The following is a 22,294-nucleotide window of genomic DNA, read 5'->3' as shown; positions in this document are numbered from 1 at the left end:
CCGAGGAACTTTCTGTAGCGAGCGCAGCTGAAGCCATTCAGCTGTCACTCCTCACTGCTCTGATGTACATAGATGGATGTGTTTTTCCTCATGTTGCTCAGATTTTGTATTTGCAGTAACTGTTATTTACATACAGAATGCTTAATTTACCACCCACACACCCTGGCTCAGCCTGTGCCCCGTTATTTCTCGTGGTGAGGGGTTCACACGGTGTCTCAGAGGAGGCCACACTGCCCTCGAGGAGGACACGGCGTGGGCAGGGAGCCAGAGCTGGAAGGAGCTGGTTCCCAGCTCAGTGGCTGGTGTGTGGATGGGGAAGCAGCAGTGTCCTTCCCCCCGTGCCTGGCTCGGAGAGCCTTGCCTTGCCCACCTTGCAACTTGTCTGAAAAGGGTCAATTTAAAGCCCAGCAACTGGGGTGGTGCTTCCAAAGATCCTGTGTTACAGCAGAAGCACAGACCTGTCATCAGTCTCGAGGTGCTGGGGGCCCCCTGCCCTAGTCCCTGGTACAGGTTTGACAGTGATGGATCAGAAATTGCTCTGAGCAGCCACCTGCAAAGAGCCAAAGGAGCTCCTTAATTAGTGGATCACCAAGAGACCTGCTGGAGCGTTTGCATCCCCACATCACAAGCACACGATATTGCCGATTAGTTAAAACATCTTCAGAAATCCCAAGAACAGCCTAATTAATGAAACAGAAGTCAACGCAGGCTTCTTAACATTTATTAATTAATTTATCAGTGCAAAGCTGCTAATTAATGTCACGCTTGGCTGCAGCACAGTAAGAAACCTGCCAGCCACCGTGAGAATTTGACAGCCTTGCAGATATGAAAAATACACTGCCAGGAGGGTACACAGAAAGTACATCCCCAGGTGACCCAAATCCTTCATCCCTCCTCCTCTTCCTCAGCCAGCAAGATGCTTGTGAGCTGCTCCTCAGAGACAGTGAGTTCCTGGCAGGCTCCCATGGCCTGGCTGAGGTACACGGCGAGAATGTGTTTGCACTGCAAAGGTAACAGGAATGTCGTGCTCTGTCTGGCCCATCCCGCCCAGGACGGGTCTAATAAACCACACAGTTCCCTCCTGGCATGCCAAGCCCTGGCACAGGTGGTGCTCTGTTTGCCCCAGTCCTGCCACCAGGATAAAGTAACCCAGGGATGTGACACACAGAAATCTGCTCTGGCTCCTGACACCCTCCCCTCAGCTGCAGCCAGCTGAGCCCTTCCCCACTGGCACCAGGTGAGCTGCAGCCCTCCCTCAGCCAGATTCCACGTGGGATCAGAGCACAGCCCTCCCTCAGCCAGATTCCATGTGGGATCAGAGCACAGCCCTCCCCCCTGCCCCCTGTCCCAGCCCCAGAACTCACCAGGAGGCTCTCGCTCTTCTGCAGCACCGAGAACCCAAAGGCAGGACATGTGCAGAAGTGGCAGGAGCTGTAGCAGGTGTAGAGTTTGCCTGAGCTCCCAAGGACCTGCAATGAAGGCAGCCAAGGGGTCAGAGCAGCATTCCCTTTTAAATTCCCTCGCTCAACCTGGGCCTGGGCTGAGCCCTCCCAGCAACGATTCCCAGCTCACAGCTGGCAGGTGGCACGGCACGATTGTCCCCAAACACTGCAGTGATCCAGCTAATCCTGAAGCTCCTCAGGTTCCCCATGCTCTCTGCAAGCTTCTCTCCCCAAGGTAAGGAAATGTTCCTGCACGGAGCTCCAGGGACTTGTCTGCTGCCAAGGGACCAGGAGAAGGGCGGCGGCAGCACTCCCTGATCTCCCAGCCAGCTGCCAGCCCCTCCAGTGAGCTCCCTCCCCAGCACTGCCAGACTGGGGAAGATGACAAACACCCTCTTGTCACACAAAGCCCAGTTGTGGATCCAGAGCCACCACGGGCCTGGGGATGGAAGGAGAGCAGCAGGGAGCCCTTGCAGTGAGGCCTTTCCTTTTCTAACCACCTCCAGCGGCTGGAGGCTGCGAGGGCTCTTGCTGTTCTGCTCCCAAAACCAGCTGCAGCTACTGGAATCCAGATTTGTCTGAATAAACAAAGTTGAAGTCTCCAGAGAAGAAGCCTCCCTGCTCCATCTCTGGTTTGGGAACAGCACTGCCTCCTTTTCCCACGTGCTGTTCCCCTACCAGGCTGGTTGTTCTCCTGCTGCACCAGGGACACAGGGAGCAGGCAAAGGGGTGAGGGAAGCATTTGTTCCAGCACAGATAAGCAGACAAGCACTCTGGGAGCTGCTGGAGCTGACTGCAGGATGTAGGAAAGCCAGCCTATGGGTTATTATTTCTCTTTTCGTTTCTTCAAGACTCGAAAATAGCTTTTAGAAAGCTACTTTAAGGGCCAACTTCTCTGCTCTCTCCTGTGGCAGGGGAAGGATCTGCACATTGCACACCCTGGGCTCTGAGGGCACAACACACCCCTCTCCCACACCAGGCTTCAGACTCTGGCTGGATTTGTGGCTCACATACACCTAAATCCAAAGATAAACACACAAAAAGTGCAAAGCCAGTGAAGCTCTGCAGAGCGCTGCTCCCCTCCAGGACATCCCTGGCACTCCAAGCCCCTCCAGAGGAACATCATCCCTCCCAGTCCAGAGCTGCACTTGCAAGGGGAGCCTTCTCCTGCCCCCTGAAGCTCCCTCTGCACTCTTTGCCCAACAACAACATCCAGTTTAGGCTCTCCCACAAAAGTTTCTGTGCCTCAAAATCCCCCCTTAGTCCCAGCAGATCCAGGACACAAGACTCACATTTCCATTTCAGTGGAAACGACTCTTTTTTCAGTCTGGCCTTTACCCTGGGCCCTCCTTGTAGTCCAGGCTGAGTTTGTTTCACTTGTGATAAGTTTGTTTTCCCCTAGCCCCTTTGATTGTTTTTTTCCAAGATGAAGTATTCCGATGGTGCCTTTCCTTCAGGAGTGTTTTCCTTTGGGGAGGGGGGGAAGCCACAGACAGACACTGCCAGATTTGGGCTGAGTTCAGCGTTCCCCCACCCTGACCCAGATGGCAGGAACAGAACACAGCTTCTGCCTAATAAGGCAGAGTCTAAAATCCAAAGACCAAGAGAAAAAGGTGCCTCTGTTCCGGGGGTGCTCTCCTGGCCCTGACATGCCGTGAGATTTCCTCCCGCTGCCCTCATCTCCAGGCATTTGCTGGCTGCACAATGAGCAAAAATCCCCTTGGTGGTGCCCCTGCCAGTGTGTGGGGACACAGGAGGGTCAGCTGAGGCACCTGAGGCAGCTCCTGCTGCCACCAGCACACACAGCCAGGCAGCACCACGGCCTGTGCCAGGGCCCGATGCTCAAAACCCCTCACAGCTCTAGGAAAGGGATGGAAAAAGACATAAAAAAGGAGAGCCCAATGAAAGTGCAGGATGTGAGCAATGCAAGTGGCAGTTGGCAGGAGGGCTAAAGCACTGCCTCTCCCCCTGCTCACTGGCTTCACTCCACAGCTCAGCATTCCTGCAACGTGGGCAGAGCTAAAGGGAGCCCCAACTGCTGCCTGGCCACCACTCTGCACTTCTGCCAAATCCAGCACAGCTCCACCATCAGCCAGATCCACCATCTCTGCAGCAGGTCAGAGTTAGTTATCCCTCACCTGGACTCAGTCTGCAGCACAGGCAGGTGCCATACAGGCTCTCCTGGGGTGATCACAACTCTGAGGTAACATCAGCCCTTGCACACTCCACCAGTGCTACTCCTCTGTTAAGCAGCAAGGGCAGCAATGCCCAGGCATTAAAACACAAATCACAGCTTTCACTTGACTGAGAGCTCTTTCTTCTCCCATCTCAGCTCCTGAGGGCAAGAGCTGCCTACACTACAGGCTGCAGTCCTAGGGCCTGTCTGAGCAGAGCCTTCTTCCCCTGAAGCTTTACCTGAGATGTGCTGGGCGATACAGAAGTATCAACATTTCAGATTTGGCTGTTAGGACCCAAAGGAGTTTCACAACAGGACCAGCCCCAAAGAGTACAGTTCTCCAGATCCACCTCACATTCCAGCTCAACCACATCTGGGTGCAAAATTAAAAAGGGATGACTGTGGATGTGTCCAGGCAGCCGTGGATGTCCCCCTCTCCCCAGGTGCACAGTGCTGGGCTGCATGTCTACACCACACACACACATGAAGTGGCTCTCCAGTGCAGAGTCCCACCCAGAGTTTCGGTTTCTTGGACCCCAGATCGTGTTCCTGTCCCTGCTCCAGCCAGTGGCCTCAAGGGAGGCTCTGCTCTTTGTTTCTGCATCTCAGACAGCTGCTGCTGAGGAAGAATTTCACAATGGGACCAACCTCACACCCCCAGAGAAAATATCTCTCCAGATTCCTCTGCTAATGAACTCATCAGCGTGGCCTTAATCAGCAATCAGGCTCCACCAAAGAGGAATGCTGCTGGGAAGCACACAGGAACCTGCAGGCAGGGGCTGCTTCCTACAGCTTTGTCCTGCATTAACTCCTGGTGACCAGTCCTGACCTCCCAGTCCCGGGGTTCCTTCTCCCCCTCTCCCTGCAGAGGCAGGAGGAGAGCAGTTCTGACACTTGCTGTCTTTCAGTGTGTTGATCAAGCTGTTGGGGCCATCAGCAGTTATGAATCAATGCCCTGCAAAGCTCTGCCTTGGCCTGCATGGCCTGAGGAAGCTCTGCAAGGGGAGTGGGCCCATTCTCTGCCCAGTGGTGTATTCAGACAGGCAACAGTAAAAAAAAGGGAAAAGCCTTTGAGCACTCAATTAATTATTGAGGCAGCTACTGTCTAAGGGTGCTGGAAGCAGAGCTTCTTAGGCTTCACCAAATATCCACAGGCAAGCCCTCAACTCAAATCCCAGGCTGTGTTCTTGAGCACTGTGTGTTTATGATTCATGGCTCTCTGGAGGGGCCGTGTTCTCTCCAGGGCCCCAGAAGCGATAAAGCCTCGATGTGCAAATCCAGCCCTGAACATGTGAGAAATGTTTGTGTCATTACCCAGGCCTGACTTCACAGCTCTTCCCTCACCCTAAATGACCCCAGAGCATCTCAGCACCTCCACTGGGGGAGGGAAGGATATTTAGAAATGTTCCTCTCGGCTGCTACAACAGCGAGCAAAGAGGTTCCCCCTTCTCTGGGGTGTGAAAAACACAGCCCCAGGCTCAGCCATGGAGGGGCTGAGCCACCTGAGGGGGTCAGGAGTGCTAAGTGGGAATTGGGTGATTCACCAAAATCTCTCAAAGGCTCCCCTTTTCACCCAATGAGCCTCAGCTCCACCTCCCACCCTGTGCTGGAAGAAGAGGTTGATCTTTAGGGCTAAGGTGAGCCCTTCTCCCTAAAATGCCATTTTATTAAGATGCTTCTCTGATTCACAGATTTGGCTACAAGTGAACTAGAACAAAACCCACGGATCTTGGCCTGCATCACTTCCTCCCAGGCAGCAAGGATCCTCCTGCCAAGCAGAGGTCAAGAGGTTTGGTGTGCAAGAGGGAAAGCAACGCAGTGATGGCAGATAACACTCTGTTGTGTACAGTTGGTCAAGGGGAAGAACTTCCTTTGTTGGATAGGATGAGAGTAATAAAGCAAAATTAGCAATCCCTGGAAAACTTCCTTCTGACTGTGATACCCACAAACACATAAATCATCTATCTCTGACTGGCTGGGAGCCACAGAGAAGATGGCAGTGTACTGTGCTGTTCCAGTTCTGGTCGGTGGCTGCTGCTCTCCAGCATCACTTCTGGAGTCTGTCAAACACTGATATTCTCTCTGTGTTTATCCAAGTGCCCTTCCATGCTCTGCAAAGTCAGGAAAACACTGGCTCACAGGGCCAACTGGAAAGCACCAGAAAGCAAGGCTGGAGAGGAGTGTGTACCTGGTACAGGGTCCTTCCACTGGGGGACGTGACTCGGGTGACAGAACGTTGATCCACCAGATCCAAAGCTGGGACAGCACATGGGCCAAATATGAACTTCAGCCTGAAAGAAAACGTGGCTCTAGTGAGGTCACACCACAAAAGGAGGCCACCTGGCTTAGCCTCAGTCCACAGACATGGCCCTGTAGAGCCCACAAGGACCTGCAACCAAAGAAAATAAGACATGGTGGGGAAGAGAAGCTGCGGGAAGGAAATCCCAGGGGATGCAGCTGAGGGTACAGACAACAGGAGTGTCCCACACAGAGCCCCGTTATCCCTGCTGCAGTAACTGTGAAAGTGTCACCTGAGCACAGCAAGCATCAACAGGGATTTTATGGGGAGCAGCACCGGAGCACAGGGAGCCAGGCTGGCTAAAGGGGCTCTGCACTCTGGGACAACTGAACTGTTCATCCAAGCTGTCCTGGATCGGGTGACTGATCGGCTGGCCTTGAATCCCACCTCCAGTCATGGTCCACACATCATGCCTGGGAGCAAGGAGAGGGTGAGGATGACACAGAGCTCCTGCAGCAACAGGAAGTGCAGCAATGGGGCTCCTTCCTCATCCCAGGGAAATTGGTTTAAACCCGAATCGAATTAAAATCGAATGAGTCATTTTGTAGTGATGGAGCCTCCTCTATCACAGTCACAGCTGAGGGATACACTATTCTGTCTCTACCCACCAAACCGCATCAGGAGGAAGCAGGAAACTATCAGGGAATGACTTCAGACACTCCACTGCACATGGAGCCACCGGATAGCAGCAGTTTTACATCTGTAATCCAGCTACGAGCAGGGCTCAGAGACAGCAAAGTTGTCCCAGATAAACACCCAGGGGCAGCACGTGCTCATGTCCCTCCACTCCACCCTTTCCCTTTCCTTCCAGGCAAGGATGCACAGCATTTATGGATCAGAGAGTGCCTGGGACGGGGCACAGACAAGGCTAAGCCAGGTTTGCCCTACACAAGTTTCTTTCTGCCTTCACACAACTCTCCTTGGCTTCAGTGCTGTGAGGCAGCTCCACGGGGTCACTCTCTGGTGTCTGGCCACTACTGTGCTCCCTGCTGTAAAATTCCACACTAGCAAGTGGAAAATAAAGAGCTGTGAGTCCCTAAGGCACAGCAACTTCCATCTACACATTCCCTGCACATGCCTGCAAGGAGGATTTACCTCCTGCTGATGCCCTGCGTGGGTATATGATAAACTGTATGTTAAATATGGACATCTGCACCTTTAGCCTATTGTCCAGACAGCTCATGGGCTTCAGAGTAATTCTAGACCTGCAAATCCAGCTGCTCTGAGCGTGTTCCAAATTGCTCGGGGGCAACTCCGTTAACTCTGCAGACCTTTCATCCGCTGAGGAAAATCTGTGTAGTCTACATTAGTTACAAGGGTAAACAAAAGGAAAATCAGCAGTGATGAAAAGATAGCCCAGAACACGAGCAGGAGAAGGAGGAAGGTTTCCAGCTCCAGTGAGGACACACCAAGGCTGACCCACAGCTCTGAGTCAAGCTCATTGATAACAAGCCAAGCAGACAGATTGATTCCAGGAAGGCCAAAACTCCAGTTGCACAAACTCAAGGCAATAAGGACTGGCTTCATCTGAGGGCCGAGGAGGTGGGTGGGGGAACGCTTAAGTAAGACATTCCTTAATGATTAGGCCTGGGACTATAAAGGGGGCTGAGTTTAATGAGTTTCAGTAACTCTTTCAAATTTAGGGAATTCTTTTCTCATGTATATAATTCGATCAGTTTAACAGGAAATGCCCAAAGGAAATTCAAGGACTTCAGAGATTTGGAAGATATTCAGAAATTAAATCAGAATACTTCAGATCTGGTGGCTACAGGGAATTGATGGAAATCTGTCTGCCAAGAGTTACCACCTGACCCTTATTTAACTAAACATGGGAATTTCTTTCCTTCCCTTTTCTCTTCTGAGGAGAAGGAAACAAAAAGAGACTTGTCAAATCTAATCCCACCCTTCAAAGGCCATTGTGGTCCCAGGAGGGGGAGCCAGCACACCTTTCACAAGTGTTATGTTAGATAACTAACACAAAGGGTTTAAGGCCTGAAAGGGTTCCTGGTGATTTCATCTCCTGGCAGGCAGGAGCACACACTCAAAGATCAATCTGAAAAGTCCCTTTTCACTGTGACACTGCCTTTTCTCCACCTTCAACACCAATTAGTGAGGGCTGATGTTGAGAAATTTGGATCTCTTAGGAGGCTGCCTGGGAATGACTGAGATGTTCCCAAGCTTCAATCAACACAAGGGTGATTACACCGACCTGAGACTTCACCCAAAGAGAAGAAACCTCTCAGGGCAATCTTCATGTTAACAATTCCCTCGTGCAGGGAGATGATCTGTTCACTTCTCTGTTTCTCTCTCACTCAGAACAAGTGATCCCAGGGTGCTGCTGTGCTCACAGTGACAGGGACACACAGGGAGATGCAGAGGGGTGAATCACCCCAAAACACAGTCCACGCTCACAGAAAGCTCACTCCAGATCTGAGGGTGGACTCAGAGCTCAGGTAAAAACATCCTGGGTTTAAATTAGAGCAGGTCATCACAGGAGATGCAGCGATACAGAGAAAATGCCATGAATTTCTGGACAAACCCTGGGGATGGTCTCTCTGAACCCGCATTTCCAGCAAACCCACGCAGCAGTTAACGTTTCATGCAGCACGTGCTCAAACACAGGACAAAACCAGCAGTGCTGTGATGAGAGCTGATCACCAACTGCCCTTTCAGGACACTTGGGACAAGCACTGAAGCAAAAGATACTCACCCCAGCAGCAGCTCATCAGGGACTGCAAGAAAAAGAAAAGGAAAGGTGATTTTGCTGCATTTCCCTTCTGTGAGAAACAGCATCACAGGGAGGCCGGTGTGTCCCTGAGGTACCCCCAGAGGCCACACAGCACTGCAGGGCTCTAACCATCCTCTCTAGCCACCAAAAAAACAACAAGGAGCAGCAAAATTATTGCTATGGTAGTGCTAAGGCATTTACCAAGCACAGCAATCACAGCCCCAGGGATTAATTTTAAAAAGAAATGCAGAAGCCCACAAGTACTTTCTTTTACGATGCCCTACTTTTAGAAGCACACAATAAAAGCCAGGAGGCCTCAACATCTTACTCTGTCACTTTAAGAAGTTGGTTAAAAATACATATATATTGTTTTCCCTGAAATTCTCTTGGCAAGAGTTGAGAACTCAACTTTAAAAATGTTGTTCTTTTCCCAGCACAGACTCGCAGGGCGCCACCAGTTTATGGCTCTTGATGCAGCACAAGAAACACGATGTCTTCACTTATTGGAACTTCTTGTTAAGCTGGAAAGTTACACTTCAGAAAAGCAGTGTGTTTGTTGTACTAACAGCTTAGGCTCTGCTTGTCCAATCTGATCTTTCTCTTATCACCCACGGGACTCGATGCACTGTGTCTCCATATCCCACTGGAAGATCTGGATTTTTTAATTTTAAAATCCTTTGTCCCAACAATTAAAAATATTCTCTATGACTTGCACTGTCAGTTTGAGTTTTCCAGCTTTATTTTGATCCTCCAAAGGGGTTGATCAGTTTGTTTCCGCAGCTCTACCTCAGTGTGTGCCTTAGCACCATTTTGAGGAGAAATACACCTTTAAAGGCATGCTGATTTTTTTTTCCTTAATTTACAAGAGGTTTTAAAAAGCTCTTTTAAAAAGTCACATGTAGATTTTGGATCTGCTCTAACCTGACAGGAGCCACACTGCAAGTGTGCCAAGAAGCTGTCACTGGGGTCACTCTGACAGTTTAGACACGAAGTGTCTGCCCATTCCTCACTCCCACACAGTGCTCAGGCAGACTTCTCTGAATGCTTATTTGGTTGCTTTTAGTGCAGTTAAAAATAGTCCTTCAACAGGCACTTTCCTCAGGAAGAGCCATCCTGTGCTCCTTATCAAGTAAACACAAACATTAATATTCTCTCAGCACTGATTACAGAACCACGTTAGCAATCCAAAGTGCAGGGAAGGTAATTGCTCTTAACTAGCTGCTGGAATTGGCCAGGATTTCACTGTTGGCTTATGCTTGTTTCATTCAAGCAATGGGAAATTGTTCCTTGCCCTGGGATCACCAACACACCCCCCTCTGCTGGTCAGTCAGGCAATGGGATCAGGTTTAGGAAGACTTCCCTTTCAGCTCCAGTTTTGAAATTGAAATAAAAAGCAGCATTACAAAAGGCACAGCAAAATTCCTGCCTAGAGGGATGTAAATTATCATCCCTCAAGTGCAACCACATCCACAAGAAGCTCTAAGAAGCAGCATTACCTTAAGTACCACATTCAAAGGAAGTGTCCAAACCAGTCTAATTTTTGAATTTGGCTTTGAGAAGGGGCTGTTCCCCATTATCTGTGCCTCACACCCCTTTGTGTTGTCTCCACACAGGGATACAAAGGTGAAACCCATCCCTGAGGCAACAGGGGCTGCAGAGGATGCAAACAAGGAGTGGTCAATGCCTGGCTCTGACAGTGGCACTACTGGCCACTGCCTGCTGGGATCATCCTGCTTTTCCTTTACATACCGTGTGAGGTCTCCTGAAAAGCCTTTTTGATCTCTCTCAGAAGCTCTTCTGCTACTGCTGGCAAGGTACTGCCCATCCCACTGGCACTGGACTCATCCCTGGAAGCGAGACAGAACAGGAGAGTGGGAAATCATTGAGGTCACTGTGGATCCCATAAACCAGGAGGGTGCATCCAGGCAGGGCTCTATCCTAATCCAGCAACGAGGCCAAGGACGGGCATCCTCAGCGACTTGTAAAATGTGGTTTTCACACGTTCTGGGAACACGGGATTCCTCACGAACACGCGGGTCTCTCTCAGATGCTCCCAAGCATACACAGGTGCCATGGAAAGGAGCGGGGGCACAGAGATGGGGACAGGGGGAGGCTGTGCCTGGAGTGTCCCGGTTCCCTGCACAGCTCCCCCGGGCTTGGCTGTCCCGGGGGATCCCTCAGGGAATGGCTGCTCTGCACTGTGGTCCCCAGGGGCTCCCGGGGCTATTTAGAGCCTCCCGTGCTGGGACAGCGGGCCCGGGTCACGGAGCCACAGGATGGGGCAGGCTGGGAGGGACCACAGGGGCTCGTCTGGTCCCACCTCCCTGCTCGGGCAGGGCCATCCCAGAGCGCACGGCACAGGACTGTGTCCAGATGGTTCTGGAGCATCTCCAGTGAGGGAGACTCCAGAGCCTCACTGCACACTAAAGAAGTTCTTCCCTGTGTTCAGGTGGAACTTCCTCAGCACCAGTTTCTGTCCCACTGCTCGGCACCCCCGAGCAGAGCCTGGTCCATCCTCTGACACCCCCCTTCTAGATATTTATCCACCTTAACGATGCCCCCTCTCAGCCATCCCTCCTGGAGGCTGAACACGCCCGGCTGCCCCAGCCTTTCCTCGCTGGAGATGCTCCAGCCCCCATCGCCCTCGCTGTTCCCGCCCCAGCGGCTCCACGTCCCTCCTGCCCTGAGGATCCGCTCCCGCTGGGCGGGGGGTGCAGGATCCCATCCCTGACCTGCCGGCGATGCCATTCCCACCGGGAGCGGATCCCGCTCCAGCGCCGGGGCCCGCGGGTGACGTCACTGTCGGCGCGCGCTCTTAAAGGGCCCGCGCGGGATGGCGGCGGTGCCGGGAGCCCTGTCCGTGCCGCGGGCCCTGTCCCGGCTGCGGCCCCGCCGCTGCCCCGCCCTGCCCCGGCCCGCCTGGCACCGGGGGCACCGCGGCGGCACCACCGGCACCGCCACCGCCACCTGCACCGCCACGGCGTTGGCGCGGCCGCGCTGGGCCCGCCCGGCCGGCGCTGCACTGGCCTTCCTGGGAGGTGAGGAGCGCGGCGGTCACCCATCCCCGGTGACCCGTCACCCATCCCCGGTGACCCATCACCATCCCCGGTGACCCATCACCCATCCCCGGTGACCATCACCCATCCCCGGTGACCCATCCCTGGTGACCATCACCCATCCCTGGTGACCCATCTCCGGTGACTCCATCCCCCCTCGCCCTGTCCCCGCAGGGCTGTCGCTGTTCCCCCGGGACGCCGAGGAGGAGGAGGAGGGCGAGGACGCGATCATCCTGCTGCTGAAGAGAGCCAAGGTGAGGCGCGGGGCCCGCGGGCGGGCGGGGCTCAGGGCCCGGCACTGACCGGCCCCGCTGCCCCCAGCTCAGCGCCATGAAGGGCGAGCTGGCCGAGGCCGAGCGGCTCCTGCACCAGGCCCTGCGGCTGTCGCACCAGGAGGACAACAGGCAGGCCATCGCCTACACCTACAGCGTGGTAAGGCCTGCGGGGCACGGCTGCCCCTGCGGAGGGAGGGGTTGTGCCGGGTCCCGGGGTCAGAACTGAGGAGTTGAGGCTCGTCCCTGTTATTGTTGCCTAAACTTCTAAGACTCAGTGTATGAGTTTTAGAAACCAGGCGTTGTTTAATCGGTGCCGAGGGCACTGGTCGTCATTTCACCGAAGTGCAGGCTGAGGTATCTCCACTACAGCTCACGTGTCACCATCATGTAATTGTTAACTTTTTGTTCCCTGCGCTCCTGTTGCATATTCGTGACACTTTCCAACACTTGTTGGCATATATGCATATCCTTATAAGATCTCTGAGGGTCTTCACTGAGGGCGGTGGTGGCCTTCTCTGTCTGGAGCCCCCCAAATTTCTAAGTAACTGCCTTGTGAATTTCTTCAGGACAATGCACCTGGTTAAAAAGTAACTGCGTGTTGCCTCGCTGCTTGCTTGCTCTTCACTGTTTCTTTAAATTAGTTGGCTGAGGTATCTGTAGGTTTTATGTTGTAAATTCTGTCAGTTCTTGTTACATCTCTAAACCCCGACATCACTACCTTTATGGAGCTTCAGCGCTGTTTGTCTCTTCCAGATGGCGAACGTGGCCTTCATGCAGGGACAGCTGGACAATGTGAGTAACTCCAGTTCTTCCCTCCGAATTTTAAGATGCTGACATCTCGAAGCTGTGGTGTGCTAGGACAGGCTGCAGGCTGAGAGCTGTGTTTTCACTTCTAACTTGATGCACAATGTAAATGCCACGAATTTCAGACAGGTCTCTCCAAGCAGTCTGCCTCTGGTTTGTTTTAAGAGCCATCATTCCTTGGTATCCTCTTCAAAATTCTCATTTCAGGCAGAAAAGCTCTACAAAGCAAGTATGAGCTATTTGCTTGCAGGGGACATGAAGGAGGTACGTTCTTCTGAGAAAGGCAACAAGATGGGGATTTTTAAGGTCTTAAACTCTCTGGCAGAGTAATGTTTCTGTTGGGGAGGTGCAGGAAGAGTGACAGTTGCATTGTGTGTCCTCCTGGCAGGATGACAATGCAATCCTTGAGATGTCCCTCAAGCTGGCCAGTATCTACGCTGCTCAGAAACAGTGAGTTCCCTGCTAAAGGCATCTTTTGCTTTCATCTCAGCTTCAGAGTGGCAGGAATGGCCAAGCAGAGGCTCTTTAAGAACAGAGTGCGTGAGGAAGCTTTGATGTGACAAGACACCATCAGCTCAAAGGTTCCCACACACATATTTGCCTGCCCACTGCTGTGCAGCACAGCAAGTGGTGCAAGGACCAGCCCAGCTCAGGGCAGAGGTAGCCATGGAGAACTGAAATCCACACCTCCCTGGGCAGAGGCTTTTGGGGATGGTGGTGGCTGGTGACTTGTAGCCTCACTTTTCAGGGAAGGCTCAGCATGGGTGGCCTGAGTCAGCCTTGGTGGGGGAAGGGGGTCCTATGCACCCCCTGGATCCCCTTGCCCATGGATCAAGAGAAGGGTTCAGGCCATGATTAAGAGCACTGAGGGGCTGCAGAAGGAGAAAATTAGCCTTGCAGGCCCTCTAGAATGAGGGGTTGAAGGTGTTCACATTTATCCCTGCAGGGATGGAAGGAGCTTTGCTTTGCACTTTGCAGGGACAAATTAGCTGTAGCTGGGTACCAGTTCTGCATCCTGACCTTAGAGGAGAAGATTGCCAAGCAAAAGGACTTGCCTGAGGATGTCTTACCAGGTGGGACTGCCCTGTCTGCCAAAGGCTCCTCATTATCCTCTCTCCATATTCATGTCCTTGATGTTGTTTTCCATATTGCCTCAGCACCACCTCCATGTCCATCCGTTGTCTTCACGCTGCATGAGCTGCTTGCTCTTCTAGGATGGAGATTCGTGCTTGATCCTGGACAAGTGACCATTTCACTCCTCTGTGTTTGCAGCTGAAGAAAAGGCCAACACCCGTCTCCTGCTCGGGATGAGCCTGGACTCCTACGCCCGGTACCTCCTGAACATCAACCAGCTCCCAGCGGCCCAGAAAATGTATGAGAAGGCTCTGCAGATAGCAAACGATGTTCAGGGAGAGACCCATCCACAGGTGACTTGTACTACAGTGGCTGGACCACTAGAGAAGGAAAGGCTGATCTCTAGGGAGCTTTGCTGACATCCAACAGGCCCAGCACTGAGTGAGGCTGTTTTCCTGCAAGTGTAGAAATATAAGGCACTTTCTCGCTGAAAGCTTCTCTGGGAAGTGCTGCTTTATTATTAGCGTGACAGGGGATGAATGTGATGCTTCTGCTGCCTCAGACTGCTGCACAAGTCTTGCTCTGAGGCTTCCCATTTCCATCCTGGTGCAGACTGTGGTGCTGATGAACGACTTGGCGACTGTGCTGGATGCTCAGGGGCACCACGACGAGGCCTATTCCTACGTGAAGAGGGCGGCAGAGCTGGCCAGGGAGACTCAGCACCCCGAGGAGCACATGGTGCTGAATAACCTGGCAGCAGTTCTGATGCACAAAGGTCAGTAAATCCATGCCCAGCTTGTCACTGTGCTTGACTGTATTGTAGCACTGGTTTTGCATGCCTAGTTTTAGTTTAAGCAGTAGGTCTGACTTTGTGAAGGCAATTCAGACCCACTTCAGCTGCTGACCCAGAAGGTTGCCAGGGGGTCTTGTCTTGTCCTCTGTAACTGGCTCCAAAGGATAGAAGACGTGGATGAGATTTGTTTCCATGAGATATTAATGCTGATGCAGCACCTTGTCCAGTCCTTGTTGCTGTCCAGCTCTCATAGGTGACAGTCCCCCAGGATGTTTTCTGTCTCTCTAGTTCTTGATGTGTTCCAAGCAGTCCTCGTCCTTTGCACGTGGTCAGCTCCAGGAGGGGACTCTGGAAATGGCTGATGTACCTGGATAGCCATGCCTCTTTTCCCTCTTGCTACAGAAGACTTTCTGCAAGCAAAACAAGTGTACAAAGAAGCTCTCAAGCAGGCACAACAGAAGGGGGATGTTGCTTCTGTCCAGCATATCCAGGAAGAATTAGCTGAGCTGGCCAAGAGGAGGAAGGGCTCCAAGTAAGTTTGGCCACGGAGTCCAACCTTCAGGTGGCCCAGGGCAACAAGGGCTGGTCAGCATGAGCAGCCTGGGACCAGCTCGGTGCAATTCTCCAGGGGAGCAGCAAGGAGGAGTTCAAGGACTGCTAAACAGGGAGGGCTGCTACTGCCCAACAACTTATCCCAAAATAAAGGTGTGAAATCTGAACTATGTGAATTTGTGGTGCAGTCTGTGGTTAGAGTGACCTGCTGTGCTAGTGATTTGACTGCCAGCAAAGGGCAGGCCTGGCCTGGTATTAATTCTTGCAGTTAAGGAGTTTGTTTGCTCCTCCTGCCTGTTCCAGAAGTGTTCAGTTTCAAAACATGGCTGTACCAGAGCAAGTCATGGAAAGGAACAGGCAGGAACTCTCTTTCCATGCTGGGCAGCACAACAGGGGCTACACTTTTGTCAGTGCTACAGCTGAGTGTGTCTGAACGTCAGGAGAGCATTTCCCAGGCTGTACCTGCACTGTGCCAGAGCTGTAGCTCCGTGTCCTTGTCAGACAGGTTGCCTGAAGATCAAGGGTATTTCTTCAAAGCACTGAGCATCCAAAGATAGAACATGCCCTCTCAGGGGAGGAGTGAGACTGTTACCAAAACAGAGCTGTTGTCAGAAATACAACACTTGGCTCCCTTACCCCAGTGGAGAGCACACGGAGTGCCAAAGCTGTCCTCCTTCCTTGGAGAGGTCAGTGTTAGAATGCTGAGGCTTCCTGTTGGAAAAGATGGTATGTACAAACCCAGCTTTGTCAGCTACATCCCTTCATGTGAATCAAGTATCAACAGCTGCTTTATGCAACAGAAATTTTCAGTTCTGCCCTGCCAGGAAGCCTAATGTTAAAGACAGAGGAGAATTGAACCAGAAATTATCAAATCCCTATTCAGTTAGGGTGGCACAATTAATTAGTACTGTCAATAACCAAGCATAATTTTAACCTCTCAGTTGTCAGAACTTCAGCTGGCTGGGACAACCTTCAGTGTTAAATGCATCATTTTTAGTTCACTGCCAGTAGCAGCTTCAGCTCTGCTGAACTTTGAGCTAAGGCGTGTGGGTTTTCTGGAGTAAAGTCCACTGAAGCTGAAAAAACTTCAGTCATGTACATCTTTGTTCTCAGCAAGCTAGGAAGTAAAAATATGACTGTACTTGACAGAAAAGCTCTGACACATCAAAGCCAACCTTTAAAGTTCTGGTTTTAGTTCTGAAGTGGCAGCCCTGGGACAGCAGCAGTGTTAAGTGGGAGCCCTGCAGCACCCCTGAGGGCAGGGTCTGGCTTGATGCTGCAAAACAAGAGGGAGACACAGGAAAAGCAAGTGGAGAACTGATCCCCTTTATTGATTGGTCTGAATCCAGAAGTCACTGTCTACTGAAGACATTGTGTGGAAATTATGATGCATGGGTTTTTCAAGTCTTAAATGATTTCATATCAGAATCACGAACCATATCAAGATGAAAGCATTGTGAAAGCGCTGATCAGAAATCAGGTAAAAATTTGTAGTAAACTACACTTTGTAAACATGACTTACAAACACCTTCCTGTTTGGAACAGGGCAGATGTAATTCCATACTTGAAGATTACTGGAATTGTGGTAAACCCTAACTTAGGCTCTGGAGAGGTTTTTTTTTTTTACACTGGAGAAGTTAAAACTCGGATAACAAACAAAAAAGCAGCAACATTTTATGTGCAAATGCCACTCAAGCTGTATCTTAGGAGAAGGTGACTATCCTACTTTGGATATCTTGCTGCTGCTGCAGCAGTAACATGAAGCTTTGCAATGAACATGCCATACTTACTGTACAGGTAGCAAAGACATTTGTCTGTACATGCCTCTTTCACATTGTATTTGTTACACTAAGAAAGTGAGAACAAGTGAGCTTAAGAATGGAACTTAACTCTCCACTCCAAATTTAAATCTACAAAAAGGGCAGATCAACTCGTTTTCCAGTACATGTTGCTGTGGGAACAAAAAAGAGAGTTAAAATAAGAGCACAGGTCTACAAACAGGATGAAAACTTCACTGCTTCAAGCCAGAAGGGTAAAGGATGGGAGGATGAGAGAAATCTTTCTTAGAGAAAGACTGCAAGGAGATTTAAGACTGCCAAAGGATCTACTCTGATGCAGTGTTTAAAAAAGGTAGCAAAATAATTCTGTCTTTTCAACACAGTGTCAAGTTTCCAAATGAGTTCCTTTGGATTTTTTTTTTTTGTTTGTTTCCCACACTTGGGGCAAAAAGGCCTTCCTTAAAAAGGACTGAAAACAAATTTGCTGTTGATGAATAGTTCTGTGCTTCTTCCTGTTTGTAACTGGACCATCACAGTCCCTCCACAGGATGCAGAGCTCTCATGGCTGGTTACACAATGCACTACACCTTCCACACCACGGGTCACAAACACAGCCGTAAAGTCCAGATATTTTCACTGGAAAAGAACTTCAAGGCAAAGGCTCTGCTGATCAATGAGATGTAAAAGCAGTTTGGAATCTGACAGACCACGCCACCCCCCCCAGCTCAGTGCTATCTGTAAATCAGTCCTTCTACCCCAGAAGAGTTCAGTTCACTCCCTGAGGTCAGTGCAGCATAAAATAAGATGCTCCTGGAGATGGATGTCGGGACACTCCGTGACATCACTGACCAGATGTGTGTGACCATGAGCTACAAGCATACCAGAGCAAGCACTGAATGATTAAGGAGACTCTCCTAGTACCATATACAATTTCAAAATAAAAATCACCCTTAACAAGTATTGCACACTTCAGGAGTTAAGCCAAGCATTTGTAAGGACTTCCACCAAAAGCTTGCTTACAGGGACAGGGACTGGGACACAGACTTCAAAATAATTATTACATAAAGACTTTAAAATCAGGCTGGAGGAAGGTAAAAGTCACAGTACCTATTTCAAACTGGTTGTAACAGAAGCCAAATAGCTGACTCGTGTGTTGCTCGATTATTCTATAAAAGCACTTTGTTTTATTTAAACTTGGGATGTAGAGGTTTTTCTTCTTAAAGGATTTATCAACCCACCCAGAGCCTCTTCAGAAAAACCATTTGCTGTGGTTTAAATATGACAGTAAAATTTAGTAGCCTGTTTTGACTGCATACAATGCAGAAACAGAAAACACTAAGATAGGCTTTTGGGGCACAGTTAAAATTCCCAGTGTGCATAACAGTGAGGTATGCCTCCAGAAGCTGTTCTTTTTGTTTCTTTAACCTTTTAAAAATGAGCCATAACATACCCATGCAATAATATTTCTGCAGTGTTGCTAAAGAAAACCAACTGCACCAAAAATTTACAATGTGGCAGAATTTCAAATTCAAAAAGAAATATATCATCTTATTCCAGCGAACCGGACTATGTTAATGTACAGAATTCACTAAGGGGTCAGTCTTAAAAATCAACATTTTCACAAGAGCTTGAACACCACTGAAAGAGTGTGTCTAGGGAAAAAAAAAATATATATATAAAAGCACAATGCCTGCAGGAAGTGGCACGGCATTAAATGGGCAATGATGGTTGGGAGGCTGGGGTTCTGGTTAGGCTAGGCTGAGAGGGAGGCTAGGGTTATGAAGAGTATTCTACACTGGAGAAAATGCTTAAAAAAAATTACAAAATGACCCCCAAAGTTTAGGCAATGATTTGAACATAAGTACACCAGATACTATAGCAAGGGAAAAAACACTGCAAAAAGTACTCTCTATTTACAGAAGAATGATTTAAAAGACATTATGGTTTTCTTTACAAATAGATGTAGAGCAGGAATAGTCCAACATTTTTAAAAACTCTTTACATATTTATCTTTAGTAAGTCAACCTTCTCGACCACAATCCTCCAACACACAGCCTGTGCAGAAGGCATCGAACGGACTCTCCAGCAATTCTTCATTGTGTGGCCCTTGCTCTCTTGGAAAGTCTCTGTGGGCACAAGTCAAAAATAGATTTCTTTTTTTTTGACCCGCAAATTAAAAAAAAAAAAAAAAAAGAAGAAAAAAAAATTAATCTGCATAGTTCAGTCATCACTGTCAGACAGAGTCTCGTATTGTGCTGAAAGCAGTGGTGCAGGCTCTCGCTCCCAGATCCTGTTCTGTTGGTGAGTGGTTGCTTGGCTCATGGCCGGGGGGGCACAGGCGATGGATGTTGGGGGGGTGCTGCTGAGCATCCTCATGGTCAGCGGGTTGTACGGGAACTGGGTGGAACCTGCATCAAAAAGGCAAAAACAGGAGCTGGGCTGAGAGACCTGTGTAAAGCCAGGCTGGTTTTGGTTGTGACAGCTATCAGAAAATCCTCATGCACTGTATAAGCCAATACCCAGTGTTACAGTGGGTCGGCATCTGAGCTTTCTACAAACGCTTCATCTCGTTTGGGAAGTTTGAAAGAACCCCATTCCTCACCTGTTGATGAAGGCCTGTCTTCCCAGGCCCACACTGGAGTCTGTCTGTGGTAGTCCCCTTCTGAATGTACAGATGAGACAGAGGAAGGTCTTTCAGTTCCCAAATATCCCTGTCCAGGAATCGGAGACTTCGACTTCCTGCTGTTGGACTTGCCGATGAGCTTCTGCTTGCTGACTCCCCCTCCTGGGAACAGAAGGCACACATTTCACAAAAACTGCATTTTAGCCTCTGTGTGTTTGTTTCTCTAAGCTATCATGCAGCACTGAGAAGCTCCAGGTGTCCAATACACCCTGTTCCATCAGTGTCATCACAGGTTCATCCTCCTGAAAACCCAGGACCGCAGAGGGGATGCAAACACCCCCTCTATCACTTCCAGAGAAAAGACAGTGCTTTTCAGTGACACCAAATTTACTCACACCCTTGATTTATTTATTTGAAGACCATGGGATATTTAGGAGTTGCAGTAACACCTCACCTGAATTTGGTGATGGATTGGCTTCTTCCCTCCGTGTCTCGTTGCTCGCCGGTACCGCGGCCCCGGAGGTGCCCGGGGCGACCGCGATGGATTGGGACATTACAACGCCGTGTTCCTCGCTCTTGTCATCGAAGTTTCCCATCAATGCTTTCCTAATTATGTCTTCCAGACCCAGATTACTGGCAGGATCTGCAAAGGAATGACCCCTCGAACTGACTGCACCTGGGAGAGAAAAGAAAAAAGGGAAAAAGGTGGGAAGGGAGGCAAAAAAGGTCTCAGAGAAATTACAAAGGGGTGTGGGGAAAGATTTTAGAGAGAGGCAGAAAAGTGGGGAAAAAACAAACAAACCATCCTTGCTTAAGTTCCCATTTAAATATTTTCTGAAAGTTTGGTCATTTTGCTTTTCTCTACAATGCAGGAAACCAGTTTTCATGTAGGATATTAGCTTTTACATTTTCCTCATCTCCCTCATTTACTGGACTCCCCAAAGAGTATAAATTCAAGATATTACATTAGTTTACTTTTTCTGAAGCACATGTTGTTTCTTTTACCCAAAAACTTACCTGAGGTAGTGACTGCTGGCAAATTGAATATTTCAGTCCCTGGCTGAGCAGTTGCTGCAATTAAAACACAACATTTCACTGAATTTTTCAGTACTGATGATCACTAAGTTACCACCTCTAGCTCTACTGCACAAGAAAAAAACCCCTAAAAATATAGTTCTAGTATCATATTCCACCATGCCAGTGTCCATTCCTGAAACTATATTAAAATGTCATTTAACAGACATAATCATAAGGGCCAAGAAAACACAAACCATTCAGTTTGCAGACAGCTTTCCAAAAAGGAAAACTTATAACAGTTAATGTTGATATGAAGCAAACTACAGACAATTACAGTTAATTAGAATGATGACAGGTTTTAACAACTTTCTCATTAATTAATGGTTTTTCATCTCTCAAGTGTTAAAAAGATTGTGACAGTCCTACATACAGCAGCATTTAAAAAAATCGAATAATATTCTGATTCTATTGGTCATAAATTATTATATGCATTTTATGTTAATAGATTTAGATTAATTCATATTATTTGAAATATTTTTAAGTCAGGACATCTGTGGATGGCAGTCAGAGAAAGCATGAGCTGGAAAACTGGCGTGAAAAGGCAAGTCCTGCGTACCCATGTCAGAGTCACCTCCACCAGATGAGTTGAGCTTTCGAAATATCTCCTGTTTCTTGGATTTTACCATGGGTGAAGTGTTCTCAAGTTTGGTGAAAAACGAAGGCAGGTAACTGATACTGCCTGGAGAGCGAGAGTCAGTCCTGCCAAGGAGACAGAACATCCAAGATGTACATTTCAATCTTTCCAAAAGCAGTCAGGCAGAAAGCACTAACATTGCATGAACACTGTGGTGCTCAATGATAATGGAGTTTGTTGAAGCAGCAGTAATTAATCTGGCAAATAAGCTTTAATTAAAAAAAAAAACCAAAGCAAACCAACAAACAAGTCATACTTCAATTAAAAAATAATCTAAAATAAAGCAAAAAAGAGCCCAAAATCCTTACATTTCTAAAAAGTGCAGTCATGTTCCCAAAAATCCCTGTGATCTTAGCTAAGCTCCATCATGGACTGTAACAACCCTGCCAGCAACTGCTGAGTGGAGGGGGGAAAAAACCCAGGAAAAACTGAATCAGTGTCACCATGAGCCTTAAATGAGGACATTGGGTGCTGCTCCTTCCTCAGAGGAGCAGAGCAAATGGCAGGAGCACCCCCTGCAAAGTTCATCTGCCACAGGTTTGCAGACACCAGCACTGCCAGTGTGCCAGGGATCCTGGGCAGCTGCAGATCTGGCAGTGACAAACAGCCCTGGGACAGGGACCTCCTGACACTCCACACCTCCCAGAGGTGAAGCTCCTTAGCTTAGGGATGTTTCAACTGATTAACTGCTCCAGGATCAGGAGTGCTGGAAGCCTGGGTTCCTCCCCTCTCCACCAGGACAGTATCCAAGATGCCAATCAGGCAGGAGAAGACTGAATTATCGTTATAAAAATTGTAGGAAATGGACCTTTCTCAAAAACCACTCTAGTTTTATAGAACTGATACCCATGAAGAGCTTTGTTCTAACATCTTCTGTCAGATATGACACAGAACACACTGTTTGCACCAAGAAACTGAAGACAGAATATGAACAGATGATGACCTTTCACTCAGCCTTCCCAAAGCACCTCCCAAATAGCAGG

The 22,294-nt window shown here is 49.3% G+C and overlaps 3 protein-coding genes across 6 annotated transcripts in view; 1 reads left to right on the top strand and 2 right to left on the bottom strand.

Annotated features, from left to right (window-relative positions):
- Positions 1-705: 705 nt before the first annotated feature.
- ZSWIM7 (zinc finger SWIM-type containing 7) lies at positions 706-12,146 on the bottom strand. Of its 2 annotated transcripts, none has more exons than XM_050322094.1 (6): positions 12,128-12,146; positions 10,395-10,492; positions 8,628-8,649; positions 5,807-5,909; positions 1,365-1,469; positions 706-1,002 (listed from the first exon to the last, which is right to left on the bottom strand). In XM_050322094.1, exons 2-6 carry the CDS (start codon positions 10,468-10,470, stop codon positions 886-888), a joined length of 423 nt encoding a protein of 140 aa, XP_050178051.1. In that variant the 5' UTR covers positions 10,471-10,492; positions 12,128-12,146; the 3' UTR covers positions 706-885. The 2 variants fall into 2 exon arrangements, with proteins under 2 accessions (XP_050178051.1, XP_050178050.1); XM_050322093.1 differs by lacking the exon at positions 12,128-12,146 and adding an exon at positions 11,378-11,444.
- On the top strand, positions 11,666-15,366 carry TTC19 (tetratricopeptide repeat domain 19). 2 transcript variants are annotated; one of them, XM_050322092.1, is made up of 10 exons: positions 11,666-11,683; positions 11,876-11,955; positions 12,023-12,133; positions 12,730-12,768; positions 12,988-13,044; positions 13,169-13,230; positions 13,759-13,853; positions 14,053-14,207; positions 14,467-14,629; positions 15,053-15,366. In XM_050322092.1, exons 3-10 carry the CDS (start codon positions 12,032-12,034, stop codon positions 15,181-15,183), a joined length of 804 nt encoding a protein of 267 aa, XP_050178049.1. In that variant the 5' UTR covers positions 11,666-11,683; positions 11,876-11,955; positions 12,023-12,031; the 3' UTR covers positions 15,184-15,366. The 2 variants fall into 2 exon arrangements, with proteins under 2 accessions (XP_050178049.1, XP_050178048.1); XM_050322091.1 differs by lacking the exons at positions 11,666-11,683; positions 11,876-11,955 and having other exon boundaries at positions 11,975-12,133; positions 15,050-15,366.
- Positions 15,367-16,505: 1,139 nt separating this feature from the next.
- Positions 16,506-22,294, bottom strand: part of NCOR1 (nuclear receptor corepressor 1) — a 59,148-nt gene continuing 53,359 nt past the window's right edge. For both annotated transcript variants that reach the window (XM_050322083.1, XM_050322082.1), the window contains exons 43-47: positions 21,234-21,376; positions 20,618-20,671; positions 20,055-20,276; positions 19,580-19,762; positions 16,506-19,385 (exon numbers count right to left, since the gene is read on the bottom strand). In XM_050322083.1, the coding sequence (XP_050178040.1) occupies positions 19,198-19,385; positions 19,580-19,762; positions 20,055-20,276; positions 20,618-20,671; positions 21,234-21,376 (790 nt within the window). In that variant the 3' untranslated portion in view covers positions 16,506-19,197. The remainder of the gene's footprint in view (positions 19,386-19,579; positions 19,763-20,054; positions 20,277-20,617; positions 20,672-21,233; positions 21,377-22,294) is intronic.

Source organism: Myiozetetes cayanensis, unplaced genomic scaffold (assembly GCF_022539395.1).
Source record: "Myiozetetes cayanensis isolate MyiCay16 unplaced genomic scaffold, myiCay2020 scf27, whole genome shotgun sequence".
Taxonomy (NCBI): Eukaryota; Metazoa; Chordata; class Aves; order Passeriformes; family Tyrannidae; genus Myiozetetes; species Myiozetetes cayanensis.
Note: the sequence above shows the minus strand (reverse complement) of the source record. Positions and strands in the feature narration are given on the sequence as shown.